The 16,819-nt window shown below is 42.2% G+C and overlaps 1 protein-coding gene across 1 annotated transcript in view; it reads left to right on the forward strand.

Annotated features, from left to right (window-relative positions):
* The window catches only part of sez6b (seizure related 6 homolog b), a 130,560-nt gene that overhangs the window by 2,343 nt on the left and 111,398 nt on the right, over positions 1–16,819 (forward strand). Inside the window, exon 2 of the mRNA XM_030778118.1 lies at positions 3,537–3,713. Within this exon, the coding sequence (XP_030633978.1) occupies positions 3,537–3,713 (177 nt within the window). The remainder of the gene's footprint in view (positions 1–3,536; positions 3,714–16,819) is intronic.

The raw sequence follows: 16,819 nt of genomic DNA on the forward strand, positions 1-16,819 counted from the left end.
GTTGGTGCAGAGCAGGGCCAGCTCCAAACCTGCTAGCCATCCACACACTGACAGCTGTCCTGTGGAGGGTATGTGCCCTGCAGCCTGACTCTATTACACTGTACGCTATAGGAGCACCACCCTCCCTTGGCTCTCACTGCCACCCACTCTGACTTATCCTCCTCTGGCCTCAGGAGTCAGAGTTACACCCCCCACCCCTTACCTGTCCAGATCTGACCAATTTCTCTCCAGTAGGTAATTCATCAGCACCCTCATTCCTACTGTGACTTAGGTTACACAGACAGGCAGGAGTGAGCTTCTGCCTGCCCCAGGTTGACCCAAGAGTAAAGAGGGTGTTTGTAGGGAGGTTCTGATGAGGTTGGGCCAAACTCTGAATGTCAGGCTCCTCTCCTCTCCCCTCCCCTCCCTACCTCCTCCTCTTGATTAAAAGCCAGATAAATGACCCCAGCGTGGAGGTGGACAGCCTCCTGCTCCTCCACGTCCTGAGAGATGTGACTGCTGTCAGGCTGGCTTTTCCCTGCTGTCAGCGCTATCTCTGTGTTTTGCTGGCAAAGCTCAGCCTTTACTTGCATTCGCATAGGTCAGATACACACACACACACACACACACACACATACACACACACACACACACACACATAGAGACATCACATCATTGCTGCTGATTTTCTGCTCTTACCACGCAGCATTTGTTCTTATCAGACAGTCAAACACAAGTGGACAATACTGTGTCGGGTAGGAGGAATATTTAAGCAGGCGTGAATTTTCAAATATGTATGTTTATCGTAGAATTTTGAAAAATGGATTTGCCAGCCATTCTTTGGACTGTGGTTGATTTAATGGTCTTCATCATGCTGTGCGGTACTAACATCTGTGTGGACAGCTTCTCATTCACACACAATCAATTACCCTGTCAGGCACTTAGAAACCTCATGACGAAGGGAGGGAGAGAGAGGACAGAAAAGAGAGCAAGAGAGAGAGAGAGAGAGAGAGAGAAAGAGAGAGAGAACAGGAGTGGAACAAAGAAAGCAGGGAAGCAAGAAAACTGAAAGAGAGGAGAGAAACAGTGTTTGCTTGATTGAACATGTTGTCAGTTGTGTCGTATTGGAATCGATTTTGCTTAGATGAGTATAAATCTATGGGTTAGTGCTGGAGAATGACAGAATCTAATTACAAAACCCAATTCATAACATTTTTTCCCCAGCCTTGTTTCCATATCCAAACCTGACCTGAATATGCCACAACCTGTATTCTTTTCTAATTACACCCGATGTTATTCATACACACACACACACACACAAACACACACACACACACACACACACACATGCACACACACACAAACACACACTCACACACAGTTACACACAGTATATTAGAGGAGAGCATGAACATGAGTATAGTTGCTGGCGTTTTCTACATTGGCTCCAGTGAAAGACATGCCACCCTGTTGTGCCTGTAACAGGGCCTTTATACCCCTTTTCACTCTCTCGTAATCTCTGGCTGTAATGAAGTACTTAAAGCCATAATGGTAGATTATTTTAAGATTTTGCTCTTTCAGTAACTCAATATCTTTCATGGCTTTGGCTCTGAGTAATCAAATTTAAAAGTTCTCAACAGCATTTTGGATTGCAGATAATATGTTTACAGTTTAATTCGATTTTGGCTTGTTTCATAAAACAAACGAATTGAAGATTGTAGTGAGCATATGCTTCATGGAAGAAACCCCACATGAATTACAAGTTACATCTAAGGGGAATTTTCTATATTTAATCATATTTTAAAGCTGTTACGTATCAGGCATCAAAATCTAATCATTAGTAAGTCAATTTGTAAAAGACTTAACATAAGCTTCTTTAATCAGGTTTGTCTGGCACACTTTCAGTCTCTTTTATACTGATGGTATCCTTTAACATATCCTTATGTGCATAGTCCATGAAAAATAAATCTTACAAATAGGAAAATAACACAGACTGGTCTGAAACAATAGCATAGAGGAGTAGAGAATGAAATGTACCTGACATTGAGAAAGAGAGTTTTTGAGTGTTAACAGTTATGGTTTTAGTAGGAGTGAACTGACCTTTAAAGTATGTTTCTCGCTCTCTCTCCCTCTCTCTCTCTCTCTCTCTCTCTCTCTCTCTCTCTCTCTCTCTCTCTCTCAGACGATGAAGTGCTGTAGATATTTACAGGCATTCAAAATGCTACTGAAGGTCCCTTTAAATGATTTGAGCTGTGTTCCCAGATGACTCTCATCACCACTGAGTTCCAGTGATAAATGATAACCCCCCCCCTCTCTCTCTCTTTCTTCTCCCTCACTATTCCCCTCCTTCTTCTCTTCTTCACTCCCCGCTCTCCACCTTTTCTCTTCCATCGCTGAGGAAAAGCAATTTGCTCTCGGTGATCCGACGCAATCAGTATTGCTTCACGGCTCTTGAAAGAAAAAAAAAGAAAAAAGAAAAAAAAAAAGAAAGAATAAAATAAAATAATGTGTGGAAGAAGAGGACATCCCCTTTAATTAAACTGCATGCTCTTCAGTTCTGATGATTATATAATTCAAAGGGGGAGGAATTGAATATGTTGAACACCTGTTTTTGGATTACTGGTGATTAACCTATTCCAACATGCTCTCTGCACTCATCAAGGGCCATTCACTGCCTCTATACCCTCCTAATTGTTCTTCTGGAGCCTGCTTGTCAATTCACATTGAAAATGAGTGTTATCACGTGTGTGGATGGCATAACCCCATCCACCTCAAAAACACCCACTCCGCCCGTTCCAGGGCACTGGCTCTGACTCGGGGGCTTTCTGGCTCTCTCTCTCTTTCTCTCTCTCTCTTTTTCTCTCTTTCTCTTTCTCTCTCTCTCTCTCTCTCTCTCACTCTCGCTCTCTCTCTCACTCAGGTGTTGAGGAGGTGGCAGCTACTGTGATCTCTCTTTCTTTTCTCTTTCTCTTTCTCTCACTCCCTGCCACAGCCCACACCTACACTGTTCCTGCTATTTCTATGGACCTGCTGTTTCCCTCAATAGCTGTCTTTCAGAACACCATTTCCCCAGGGTGGTGTTCTGTCTCTTTTGTAAGCTTTTTATGGCCTGCATGAATGTGTGTGTGTGTTTGCGTGTGTGTGTGTGTGTGTGCGCGCGCGCATGCGCGCTCATGTGCATATGTGTGTGTGGGGGCGTCTGTGTGTTTCTCTAACACCTTGTACCTTACACCCCTCATCTCACTCCAGAAGCCTTGTCTAATTCAGTAAACATCTGCTCCTTTATGAAGAACCTACGTGTTCTCTCTCTGCTGGTTTATGAGCACTGACTAGCCTCCCCTTTATCTGAGTCATGTGACTGCTTTTGAAGCTCATTCTGTGCATTATCGAACCCGACAGGACACCGTGTGCTGAATATGTTCCACTGGACAAAACGTGAACGTGTTTTCATAACGTCTGTGTTCCTAACGGCAGCTTTTGTGCTGCGTCTGCTGTTAATGTCAATAGGGTCCATTCACACGTTCTCTGAACTCGTCTCTCCCCCTAGACGTGCTCAGCTGGCGTTCCAGGCAAAACGAGCGGACCATTGTTAGTGACAAGCGCGCTGCGCGACATTAACATCTCGCCGTTAGAGCGGACGCTCGTGTTTACACGCCGAGCGGGTCCGTGCTCCGTCGGCTTGGTCAGACGAGGAGGTATCAGAGAAGAGAGGAGCGGCTCTGAGGAGTTGGAGGGTGATGATGTTTATTACCGATCGATGGTTCCAGCCACTGTCCACCCACACAATTTTTTCTGCCCATTCCCGTTTGGCTCCCGTATCGGATCTATAACACTCATATATCCAGCCGTCCCTTTCTGCACTGTGCACAGGCTCAGTGGGAATGGAAGGATCCAGGGACTTCAAAAGGTGTCTTGGTTCACTTGGCTTGATTTTTTTTCATTGACCCGCCTCTGTACTCGGGCGGTAGCTGTGAGTCAGGCTCAGTCTGTATTAGTCACTGAGCAAGGGATCAGCTTGCCTGTGATCACCGATAGTTCAGCACCTATAAAGCTGACTTTAGCAAATTGCACAAACCTCCGAGTTTGTTACGCTCCATGATATTATAAAATGCTATGCTATACAGTTCACTGTATAGAAAAAAAATCTTTCATGAACTTAATTTGTATGGCAGTTTTTGTATTCTAAACTTTGCTGCAGAAAATGTTCTGAGATCCACAGTAGCATATGTAATTGGTCATTGGACATGAAGGGGGGCGGGGGGGGGGGGGGGGGGCACAGGACAGTGATAACTGAAAAATCATTGGCAGGTTCAAGTGATTGACAGTCACAGCGGCATAATTCAGTCCAGCTCTTAACCTCCGTACGAGTCCATCTACATACAGCAGTGACTGTCTCCTTTTCTGCTTTGTGTCTTTTGTCACCGTTGCATTGATCTGACTGTTGGAGGACAGCAATGTTAGGGCAGTACATCACCCACCCTTTCCTGTGCTACCTCTATCTCTCATGGGATGTCAGGATGTATACACCTGGCTAATTGGGGCTGACGTTGGTGATGCATGCAGTCACGGACTCTCTGGAACGCTTAGGAACCAGACCGCTCCAGGCTTTCTTTACCGCATTTGGAATGCCAGCTTCTATCTGGAAAGCACTTCATCTAGAGTGGACCCAAGCCTGTGTACGCAGTGCAGGGAGACAGCAGGGAATTACCTGGGGAACATGTTTGGAGGACAATATTACCTTATTTTGTATGGCCCTGAGAAAAAGACGGTAGTTCAAGACGGTAGAAGACGAGGAGACAGCAAAAAAAAGAAAGAAAGACAGAAAGAAAGAGACAGAGAAAGAAAGAAAGGGCAAAAACCAAGAAATACTTCATGAAAATATCAAATAGCATGAAACACTGATACCATTCCCTCCCCTGAGAACAAGTGGGGGGAGGAAAGTTCCTTTAAAATTCAAACCTTCTTCTTTAATATGATTTGAGTTCCATCAAGAAGCTTTGCTTTTTTTTTTTGTTTTGTTTTTTTTTTCTTGAAGGAAAATGATCAGATGAGGTTTGGTTTATAAATGCTTTTACAAAAATCACAAAAATAGTACTCGTGATTCTGAGTACTAAACATTGATCAAAGTAGTTAAATATGAAGAACTTGGAATAAATGTGTAAGTCCTTTGGTTTATAGATATGATAGATACACCCTGGCAGGGTTTATTTTTTTAATCAGACATGAGATCAATCTGTTTGGTGTTCCTGTTAGAGGTATTTTTAATGATATAACAGTCAGAATAGTTTGCACCTCTTTGCAGCAAATGTCTCTTTCAAAAAGGCAGCATGTAAGACGAGGGCTTGACATTTGCGTGGTGACAAGCAGGTGCAGCCTGACAAGGAAAGAAAGACTCAAAGAGACAGAGAGAGAAAGAGAGAGAGAGAGAGAGAGAGACAGACAGACAGAGAGAGACAGAGAGAGCGAGAGACACAAGGAGAGAGAGACAGAGAATGAGACAGAGTGAGAGGGAGGTAGAGAAAGAAGAAATATGGCAAGGCTCCAGAGCAATTTCCCTCACATCACACTTAGCATTTACCATAAACTCTCTCATTCCCCATAAAGAGCTGATTGATGGCTAGTCGGCGTTTGTGCTTTGCATGCACTCTGAATGCTAAAGGATATTCAAATCATGTTTGGCCCTTTCTCCCCGGGGAGTCCCTCCACACACATGGTGATTTAAAGGTGGTAACAAGATGCGCTCCAGGGCCTAAAATATTGAACGTCATCTAGAGCAGCAAGAGGGTACGCCAGCTCTGGGAAGGCTTGTCAGGTGAAACCAGTTATTAGATCACAGATAATACCCTTCCCTCCAAGCACATATGCTGCCTCATGTTCATTGTGGAAAATCTTCTCTACATCGTCTGTTCTGCGTATGAATGTACACGTCTGTACTTTATGTTCTTGTCTCTGTTCTGAAGTTCACTAGTTTGTCCAATGGTACGGTATCAGTCACGGACCCGACGCGTAAAGGTAATCGAATTGATTGAGTAGGTGGTAAGGCTCGGTGAAATACGTTGTGTAACCGCATATGTGGTATTTTTTTCACATGGTGATTAATCAATGAAGCATGTGAAACACGCAGCGTGCTTGAGACTGCGGCCGTAATTCAGTTCTCTCTGCGGAGGTCTGATGGGACGTTTTGCTAATGAACTGGTTGGGTGTAGCTGCGGTCCCTGAAAAGTGCCGTTGGACGGTATCGCCGTTAGAAAGATGAAGAATGCAAATGCAGCGGCGGGCGCGGAATGCCGTCACCTGAGATCAGTCGTGTCGTTATTTACCATCAGAGAGTTGTCGGAAGGGTTACCAAGCAGCACTGGAAGGTAAACAGGTGAAACCAGAAAACACTGGAATGAAAAAGAAAGAAAAAAAGAAAGAGGAACGCCCCAGCATCACAAGTTAGTTTTAATCTCACCAAAAACCATGATAATCTTTTTCCCCTCATAAACCCCGGATTTAAAGACACTCTGCTGACCTAAAACTGTAGGAAACTGAATGACTGCACACACAAACATGGAGTGGACTTTGTTATTTCTAAATGAGTATACCATAAAACTGACACAAGTTGCTGCTCTGGTGTGCAGTAATGTGCTGGAGAAAGAACTAAAAATGGAAATCTGTTCCTAAGGCAATACTAGCTAACACTTCTAGTCCCACCAATTACATCTAATCTTTTTCTTATTAAAATGAAACGATTACAGGAAAAGATGTCTTTTTAGTTTTTAACACAGAGAGAGAGAGAGAGAGAGAGAGCAAGTGTGTGTGTGTGTGTGTGTGTGTGTGTGTGTGAGAGAGAGAGAGAGGGAGGGAGAGAAAGAGCCAGAGAGAGAAACTTTCAATGGCTGATAAGCCTGGTTCAGATCCTTGATTTTTTTTTTTTTTTTTTTTTTTTTTGGAGATATAGGAAATCAATGAATAGGGGTTATTTACCCCATATGGAGGGCAGATTAAATCAGCAGGCAGAATTGTACGTAGCGGCGGATGGAGAGCAGGAAAAAGAAAAAAGAGCAGGGAGCAGCATGTTGTAAAGACCAGCTGTAATGACTGCCACCTGCACTTTCCCCTCTTTTTCAACGATTACTTTTTACTGACTTTATTTTTTTTTTTCTCTCCGTGTTCATTCATTTTTTTTTCTTTCTTTCTTCCATTTCCTTTGCCGCTTTTATAAGAGGAAAAGAGAAAAAAAAAAGAACGGGGTGAAAAGGGTGAGACGGAGGGGGGGGGGGGGTTATTGAAAAATACAGCCTGTGTCAAGAACCAACAGCGGGGGAAATGACAAGCTGATAATCAGGGCTTGTACTCTTTTTAGTAAGAAATCTGTATTAATGAGATTATCAATGATTCTGATGCGGCGCCTGTTCCCTAGAGAATCAATAGAGTTAATGAATATCACTTTGAATAATGAGAGTGGTATAATTACAAAGAGGGGGAGATGACGTTGGAGTATTTGTCATATCTGTCTTTTATCGAGTTAGCCCGTTCTCCATGAGACAGTCAGCGACACAGTTCCTGTCTGCTTTGTCATTAGAGGAATTGTGGGTAAATTATCCCCATGGCGGTAAAGTCTCTCCGGAGGTTTTCTCATTATCCTGACTGACCGGTGTATTGATTTCCAGTTTGCACATTTAAAAGCCATTATTAATATATATCTAAACCATGTCAATCTCTCTTCTAACCAATTAATAGAAAAGACCACGACTGTTCAGAAATACATGACTCGGAGTCAGTAGCAGTTTATTGTTTATTTAGTTGCATAACCAAGTTTTTTTTTTTTTTTATGAAAGTTTAACATTTGTCTGGGAGCAGATGTTATTGCGAGTGGACAGGCTGCTGACTGCTGGTGAAAGTGACCGGTGCTATAAGATGGAAGCAGTGTGTGTTTGTGTGTGTGTGTGTGTGTTATGTCTCTAATGCCAGCGTGGCTCTGATATTTACACACACACATGGAGTTGCAGAAGTCCATTCATTCCCCATGAGCAGTATGGTAGCAGTGGCGGCGGCAGCAGAGACCACCTGATCAGGCTCTAATGAAGCTGTGCAGAGCAGAAGCTGTCACATTGATTCCCTCTGTCAAACCCCACGCTGTTCATTTGTCATTGTGTTTGTGCCCAGCAACGCAGAGCTTTGATCTGCCATGTAATGAGTCATAGTACGAGAGTCTGTCAGATTGGCTTTGCAGGAAGCAACTTCCTATCTATTATAATCTCTCTCTCTCTCTCTCTATCTCTCACTCACTCACTCTCTTTCTTTCTCTCTCTCTCTGTCTCTCACTCATCCTCTCTCTCTCTTTCTCACTCACTCTCTCTTTTTTTCTCTCTCTCTCTCTCTCTCTCTCTCTCACACACACACAGACACACACACACACACCCTCGCTGTCTCTTCCTTGTATCAGTCCTTGAGTTCTTGCGGTGTAATGCGATCTGTTCTCTGTACTCTATAAATCTGACATAACGTAAAAATACAGTTTTGGACCAAAAAAAAAAAAAAGAAAAGAAAAAGAAGAAAAGAAAAGAAAAAGGGATAGGCATTTATCACATGGTGACTGTTGATTCCAACATTTGCCATTTATTTGAGCTGCCTGGGCCTTCTCTCCCTGTGTAATTAATGGCCTGTGAGGGAACAAAGGCCTTTGATTACCGCAGTGGTATTTCTCAGGGGTGATGGTGCCCTTCTGGAGGGGTGAACACTGTTCTCAGGCCTGCTCTCCCTAGAGGCCATAATGTACTCACAGTGACTATAGGTATTCATCACTGACTGGGGAACAGGACCCTGGTTTGACTTCAGGGGAAGGATAGAGTTTTGGGTTGGAGTAAGGAGAATTTGTACCTCGAGATATAGATGAGATATGGATGTGTTAGGCATGAATAAAAAATGATTTGTGTAAAGATCTGAGATCAAATAAAGGCTACTTGCATATTTCAGTGTTAGATAAGAGCTAAAGTTAGAGCGAGATCTGGGTGTGTTTTGTGCATGTGTGTGTGTGTGTGTGTGTGTGTTTGTGAGTGTGTGCGTGTGTATGCACCGAACATATTTTTTCAATAGGACAGGTGAAACAGTGCATAGAGTGAGAATGAGATCCATCCAGTTTCAAGATACATTAAATTAAATGACCCACACACAACGTTTTAGTCACAAAGATCACAAAACTGCTGTTGGCATAGGAGAAAGAATGCCGTTCTCTCTGGAAAAACCCGTTTCTAAGACACTGCATTTGTAAAGGGTAACAAGCCGATCAGCAATCAAAGATCGATCAAGCGACCTTTTGACCTTTCCTCGCGGTTCTTTCGGTGTTTGGAGAGGTCAGAAAGAGTCAGGTCACAGGTCGCCTATACTGGCTTCATATTTGTCAATAGTGTTGTATTGAACACCTCTCTCTGTCATGTATCACGGTGACAGCCAATCAGAGACGTGCAGTGCTTAGCTCTGTTCTCAGGACACTATATTCAATACAGAGCCTCAGGGCAATGCGTCTTTTCACCTAATATGCCTGTGTGCTGTCAGGGCTAAAGGAATCAGATACACACAGGGCTGTCTGGTGAAGAACTCAGACTGTTTTTTTATGTTTTTCAGTTGTCCTTGAATCCTCCTGCTGCTCTATTTCTTTTTGTTGTTGTTGCTGTTGTTTGTTTGTTTGTTTGTTTGGGTTTTTTGTTTTTTTCCACCCTCTGCTTCAGGACAGTTTATAATTAGTCTCTGTCATAACAAAGCATGTCTATGTTCCAAATTTTCAGGCTTTTTTTTTTTTGGCTATGATAATGTGTAAAATGACAAGTCAATTAACACTCTCTCTCCCCAACTCATTTTATCTGCACTCACCATACCTGTATAATGTATCACTACACTAATGACATTTGTCTAAACAACACAATATGTGATGTGGGTAAAAATATTATGGTAGCTCTGTCCTTGCTGTCGTTCGTTTATGGTCATGTTCCTAGCGGCCGTCTATACGGTGATTTTCTGATGTTCCAAAGAGGACCGAATATTTCCTGGAGATAGAACTGGTCATTATTTCAGAAGGAATTAGAGTGCAGACACGCATCTCTATGTGTGTATCTCTGTGCGTGTGTGTGTGTGTGTGTGTGTGTCTGTGTGTGCATGTGTGTGTGTGTGTGTGAACCTGTGTGTGCCTGCACGTGTATTTTTGCATGCGTGCGTGCGTGCGTGCATGCATGTGTGTGTGTGTGAGCCCGTGTGTGCGTGCGTGTGTATTTGTGTGTGCGTGCGTGTGTGTGTGTGTTTGTGTAAAGGATAGGAAACACTGGGGACAAACACACTTTACATGCAGTATTTTTCAGAAGATGTGCATCCTTGTGTAAGTCACATGCACTGCACTGCAACTGGCCGCCACACGACTGTCTGCTTTCTTCTGCTTCACAGACCTGTGGGAAATTGGTCTGATGTTTTCATATTAACATTAATGAGATGCTGAAAACATCTGATGCATGAACAAACTGATTGGATTTCCTCTGTCTTTCTGATGTTCAAGATTTATTTGGATGAGTGGCATGTCCGAGCCCTTCCCCCATGCAATTACTGTATCATTTCTGACATGGCTTTTAGATGCATCATTTTAAATGTCATTTCACAAGACTGTGTGGCATAATACAAAATAAATATCTAAAAAAAAAAACTGTCGCAGTGTAAAAAAAAACAGAAAAACAAAACAACAACAAAAAAAACCAACCCTTTAGAACCATGCAGACATAGCGGGGGAAAAAATATTGAGAATGATTTGTTTAGAGCACAAGGTATGGTGGATGTGTGCAATGCTCTGAGTTAGTGTTAGTCATGAGAGCGTAGGCTGAATGTAATTGAAGCTGGGTGGCCGGACCCTTGGTGCCCCACCCCCACCCCCCACCCTCGTGAAAACGGAGGGGTCTGAACAGTTCAGCTCACTGGGAAATTACCCAGCTGCTAGCTGTGTCACTCCGCGCTGCCCCACTGGAACCTCCATTAAACAATGTGTCCGATGTTAACCGCCCGCAATCTCCACCCACTGACCCTGGCCCAATGCAATCTGCTGTGATGCTCTATGCCAACCTAAGTGTCTCAGAGACACACAAAAAATGGCCAGGGGAGGTCTGGTTCTGTCCTCTTTCTGGAGTCTGTTGACTGGAGAGCGGTCTATTGATGGTGCTCCATCTTAACTATGTGGTGAGTGTAAAGACCTGTGAACCACAGCCATAGTCCGAAAGATTTATTTATTATTTATCATTTATTTATTTATTTGACGGCTGTTAAACTCTGACAGTCTATGACATTTCCTTTGCTGACCTCTTGGAGTCCACTTGTGTCACGCATCAGAAGTCTGACAATGGACATGACAAAAGAAAATATATTGTCAGTCTCCATATCTCTGCCCCTATGAGCAGAGACCAGCGTTTCAAAACTCTGCGTGTGTGTGTGTGTGTGTGTGTGTGTGATAGAGAGGATTGGCTGCCCTTAAGTCCAGCTGGCAATGCTCTGCAGATGATGGGAGTTAAGGGGGGGGGGGGGTGCAGCTGGATTTTAGGATTATTTAGATCAAAGTAGAGCACAGATAAGGAAGAGCGAGGCTGGAGTTGGATCATACATAAGACAGAGACCAGACATGAGGTCCAGACTGGACTTCATTTCCACTCCACATTTCATAAAAAAAAAAAAATCCGCCAGAGGAGATCTCCTGGACTGAATCATTGCTACTGATTTCCATGTAAACAAAAGGAAACAAAATTGCTGATGACTTTATGGGAACAGATGTGATGATATAGTTTGCTATAGCTGATCAGATTTACTGAAGTAGAATGTTCTGTCGGTATTACAAGCACATGTTGTAGTTTATTGCATCAGCTGCAGGAAGAGTTTTTGCAATAAAACGTGCTTTGTTTTATTGAAATTAGAAAAAATAGAACACTGAGAACAATTTGAGAAAGAAAAAAAAGAAGAAGAAGAAACCCTGTGACAGAACTTTTGTTTGTTTATGTTTTTAATGTGCCTCGGGTTTTTCACTTAAATATTTATTTGTTATTTTTGGAGAAATTTGATTTTATTCAACCAATGCTTGGGGCATGTTGTCTATGCACTCCCATGAGGGACAAAGGCAATGACTCACCTTCTCTATGTTCATGCTTTTGTTTCATGTTACAATTTTTTTTTCTGGCAGTTCTAAGAAAGAAAGTCTCTGACTGAGATCCAGTATGAAAATACCTTTTTATATTCACAAAAAAAACAACAACACGCATTTAAAACATTTTCAGCTTTTGGCCGATGAAGAACTCTTGATGGAGACAGCTCCCTGACATTTCCCGACCGTCTCCATAGGTGTGTTGCCTATCTGTGTGGTCTCTCCCCAAAGCGGAGTCTGTTTAACGTAATTAAAATGAGAATAATAATGAATCAATACCAACAGCCAAAGAAACCAAAGAAAGATGCTCTGTCTGCGTACCACAGAAATACACACTCACACGTACGAATCTTTAACCCAGCTTTAACTCAGCACTCTTTAACTCATGAATGAATTATGAATTAGTGCAAAATAAACAATGCACTTTATGTTGGTCAGTACATGAAATTAAACAAAGTGTGTGTGTATGGGGGAGGGGGGGGGCATTCACACATATAAACAACACCCTCTTCCAGAGACAGGGCTCCTCTTCACAGTTAGACCTATGATTAAACATTTACCCCTAAACCTGCTTATGCAAGTTGAAACAGAAAACTGTCTTTGGGCAAAGCTAATTAGCTAGCACTATTCAGCATATCTTTTAGCCCCGTGGGAGATGAATTTGGTACCTCCTCATTCTAACCTAGGCCAAAAGCATGTCAGAGAGAAAGCCAAGTAAGCACCTCAACCTCCCACTTAAAACACTTCTCCCCAGCACAGAGAAGGAAACAGGAGGGGGTAAAGAAAAAAAAAAACAACAACACCTTTTTGTTAAATATTTTATCCCTCTCCTTTCTCCCCTACATTTTTCAGTCCTCTCAGGCATTCTGACTCATTGTGTTTACCTTCCAAGCTATATCTGCCAAGTGGAGACACAGGGCAGCCCGCGTAGAGAAGCTCTAGAAAGCCGTCCCTAAATGCTTTTGCTTTTTCATTCACTCATACACAATCAGGGGTCTTGTGGCAAGTGCTGCCCTAGCACTTTTCAAGAAAACTAAACATGATTTTTGTTGACTGCACTGCAATGCTGTGAAGATCTGTGAGAAATTACTGTTGGTTACACCGAACCAGTTTGAAGAAATCTGAAGATATGACCATATGATTTGGCTTCAAAATTATGTGCAGTCGATTGCGGTAAAGAAGTCAAAATTGACTCAAATGCCTGAGCTCATCCTATTTTTTTTTTCAGTCTGTAAATTGTTTCCCCGTGTTCTATACATGCTTCAAAAACACACTGTCGTCTGATTCAAAGCAGAATGACTCTGTAATATTACATAAGGCTGTATGTGTTTGGGTGTAGATCCTGATTGTGAGCTCTTGGAGGACCCATGTAATAACAATAATAATAATAATAATAATAATAATAATTATTATTATTATTATTATTTTATTATTATTATTATTGTTATTATTATTATTATCATCATTATGACACATATGTATCTCTCTCTCTCTCTCGCTCTCTCTACATATATATATATATATATATATTAATGAAATTACTGAATTTCTTTCATCCAGCAGCCTTGTATTTGACACATGGGAAATGGCAGGCCAGTCCTTCTTGAGTGGGCAGGTTTTAATCAATTTGTGAAAGGCCAAGAGCAATCTCACTGGAAAGAATGAGGCTGTGGCTCCCAGAAGGAAGGTCAGTGGAAGAGAAATAAAAAAAAGGAAAAAAAAAAGAATAAAGAAAAAGGAGAAAAAAAAGAATAGAAAGAGCTGAATGCGTTTCTGAGGCAGCCTTCCAGTCACTCTTCCTAGGAATTGCTTCATTTCATCCATAAAATTGTCTTCAGTCTGTTGTTTGCCGTGCGGATTGAGGGTCGGGCTTTTCACTGAATCACACAAAGCTGGAAGACAGCTCAAAGTCTTTTTTGTGTTTGACCTCCATGGCTGCCTTCTTCTCTCAGGAGACTTGCTTTGTGACATGGCTTTTTGTTTTTCTTTGATTTGCCATAATGTCCACTATGCAACAATTTGTTTGTTTTCGCTTTGCTGAGCAGACTTCAGCTGCTCAGGGATTGTTGTTGTGTACCAAATGCTTAAAGTAGAAGAACAGTCAGACTGAAATCCAGTCGTTCACAGCTAATTACCAGCCTCCCATGTCTGTCATTACTAATGTTCTTATGAAAACTATTTAAACAAGCCTCTCTCTCTCTCTCTCTCTCTCTCTCTCCCTTTTTCTTTCTTTCTGCAAAATCCCATTCGGAGGAATTGCAGTGTATGTGCAGAAGTTCAAAAGCAGTTGTGTTTATAAGCATGGCTCAGAATAGAATCGATAAGAATGTTCTCCCCAAAGTCACCTCAGGGAGAAAAACAATCATTTAAAAAAAAAAAAGTGCTGCCTTCTTTCTAAATCATCTTTTTAATTGTCTAATCATTTGACAGTTATTTACGGTCAAGAAGTGGCTAAGTTACTGCCTGTCTAAAACAAAGACAGCTCTGAGTACAGTGTATTATTATAGAATAGAAGAAGAACACTTTGGTTTAGAAAATACCCTTAAATGGACTCTGATCACCACCATTCACGCTGACTCACTTTACATCCCGACCTGCCCCAAATCCACAACGACTGTAACCAAGACGACGGCAGTTACCCTAGCCGATAAGTGAGTTTGATGGAGTGTGCCAGTTGCTGGTGTTGTTCCTGGAAAAGGAACGGGAGTGAGTTTTCCTCCTGGAAGCTGAGTGCTGAGGAGGCCTGCTGTATAGACATCTGTGTGCTGGAGAGCACCTGAGCATTTGCTCTCCGTGGGCTCCCCGACACACTGAGAAAGAACAAATCTCCACAGTTTGATTCAAAGTGCCTTCTGAGATGGTCTTCTCAGGAAGCGCAAAGCAATGTCCAAAAACTGTCTGAAGCCTTTTCTTCTCCAGCTTTAAGAAAGATTTTCTAACAGTTCCTCTCTTTGTAACAATTTAATGTTTTCCTTGTTTATTTATTTATTACCTTACCTCTGTCAAACTGCCCTTCATTCATCATCTCTTGACCTCCCTCTCCTTTTTTTGCCAGCTTTAAAAAGCAAGATTCTCTTCCACACTTTAGGAGCAGAATTAGATGTTCCCTGGTCACTGCCCTGGTCGTGTGGCCCCAAAAGCTCCCATAGTTTAGGCAAGATTGGCTCCGTAGCTGCCTAGCATCCATCCCTCCAGAATGACTTAACCCAGTGACCTCCCTCAGAGCAGAGGATTGCTACAGAGCATGGGATGAATGCCAGAACAAGAGGCTAACCTTCTTCACTAAACTTCAGTGCAGGCAATATTATGGCTCTCACTTTTTTGAACTAATTTATATTTGAAGGCACAAACATATTTCAAAGGCTGAGTTTCAGAGCTGGAAAATCGGTGCAAAGCAACCAAGCTGACAACTGTCAGAGGAGAGATTTGAAATAAATTGATATTACCCAGTAGTTTATCCAATATTAGACAGCAGTTCACTTAAACCAGTGAGGAGGGGGGGCTATCCCCCGTTTTTGTATTACAAGATCCATCGCTGTATTCTCTGACAAACAAGAAAAATATAGACTTGTTACTTTGGATTGCACTCGAACTCTCTGTATCACTCCCTGAGTTATCACAGAATGTCGGGAGGGAATCTTCTTAGCATTTTTTTTACAATCAGATCAAGGGCACAAACTGGGTTTTATAAAACTGAAGTCCTTTTAACTATCAGCCTTCAATGTTTCAGAGCGAGAGAGCTTTCATCAGGAGGGCAAGATGCAGCAGTGTGTACATTGTGTTGGGCGGTCTTTATGAGACAAGGAAAAGGAAAGGACTAATAACCTGAGGTGGTGTAACCTTGTCGTGAACTCTCCAGCAGTACTGATTGACAGTAGAGTGGATCTATTATTCCTCCAGAGTTTGCTTTAGACCTTGGAGAAGACACACTTAACTGTTTTGAACTGTGAGAATTTCACAGATTTCTCACTTAAGCCATGTCAGACTCTTCTCCTTTTTTGCCACTTTCATAGATGAAAATTCCTTCATTTACACACTGATGTAAATTGACAAACTGAAGAGCTATTGAAGAGCTATAGTACTTCTTGCCTAACACTCTTTTCTTGGATTTTATGTGAGAGTGTTCCTCATTATGAGAGAGTGCAGAGGGGAAAAGAGCTCAGTGAACATATTCAGCTTGCTGGCATTGTCCCCATAACGTCTAATATATTAATGGCTTTCGGCTGAATTAAGGTAGAAATGTCAGTGGGGAAAAGCCAGGCACCTCGGGTTAGCTTGTATACGGGTTAGCCGAACGTTTTCCTGGGTATGCCGTTAATAAAAACTCCACATCAACGTCCCCCAAGCAAACAACCTAACTGTAAATACACACACACACACACACACAAACACAGGCCACAAGTAATCCAAACCAGTAGGTGGTGCAAAGATCTGTTCTTGTCCAATTCCTAACCACACTTCTTTAAATACCGTATGTTCTCAAATAAATGCCAGGTCTCAAATTATAGCTGGGGGTGGCGCCTGTTTGGGCAAATAAAAAAAAAAATACAGAAAGACAGTACAGTTTTAGGCTAACAGAAATACCATAGTGTTCTAACTCACATGGATTGTGGTTGCTGTAGGACTATGTGTGTTAATGGCCCATTATTAGTATTCAGGGACATCAATGCCAAAACACTCTCCTTCCTATTTCCT

This window comes from Chanos chanos, chromosome 6, assembly GCF_902362185.1.
Source record: "Chanos chanos chromosome 6, fChaCha1.1, whole genome shotgun sequence".
Classification (NCBI taxonomy): Eukaryota; Metazoa; Chordata; class Actinopteri; order Gonorynchiformes; family Chanidae; genus Chanos; species Chanos chanos.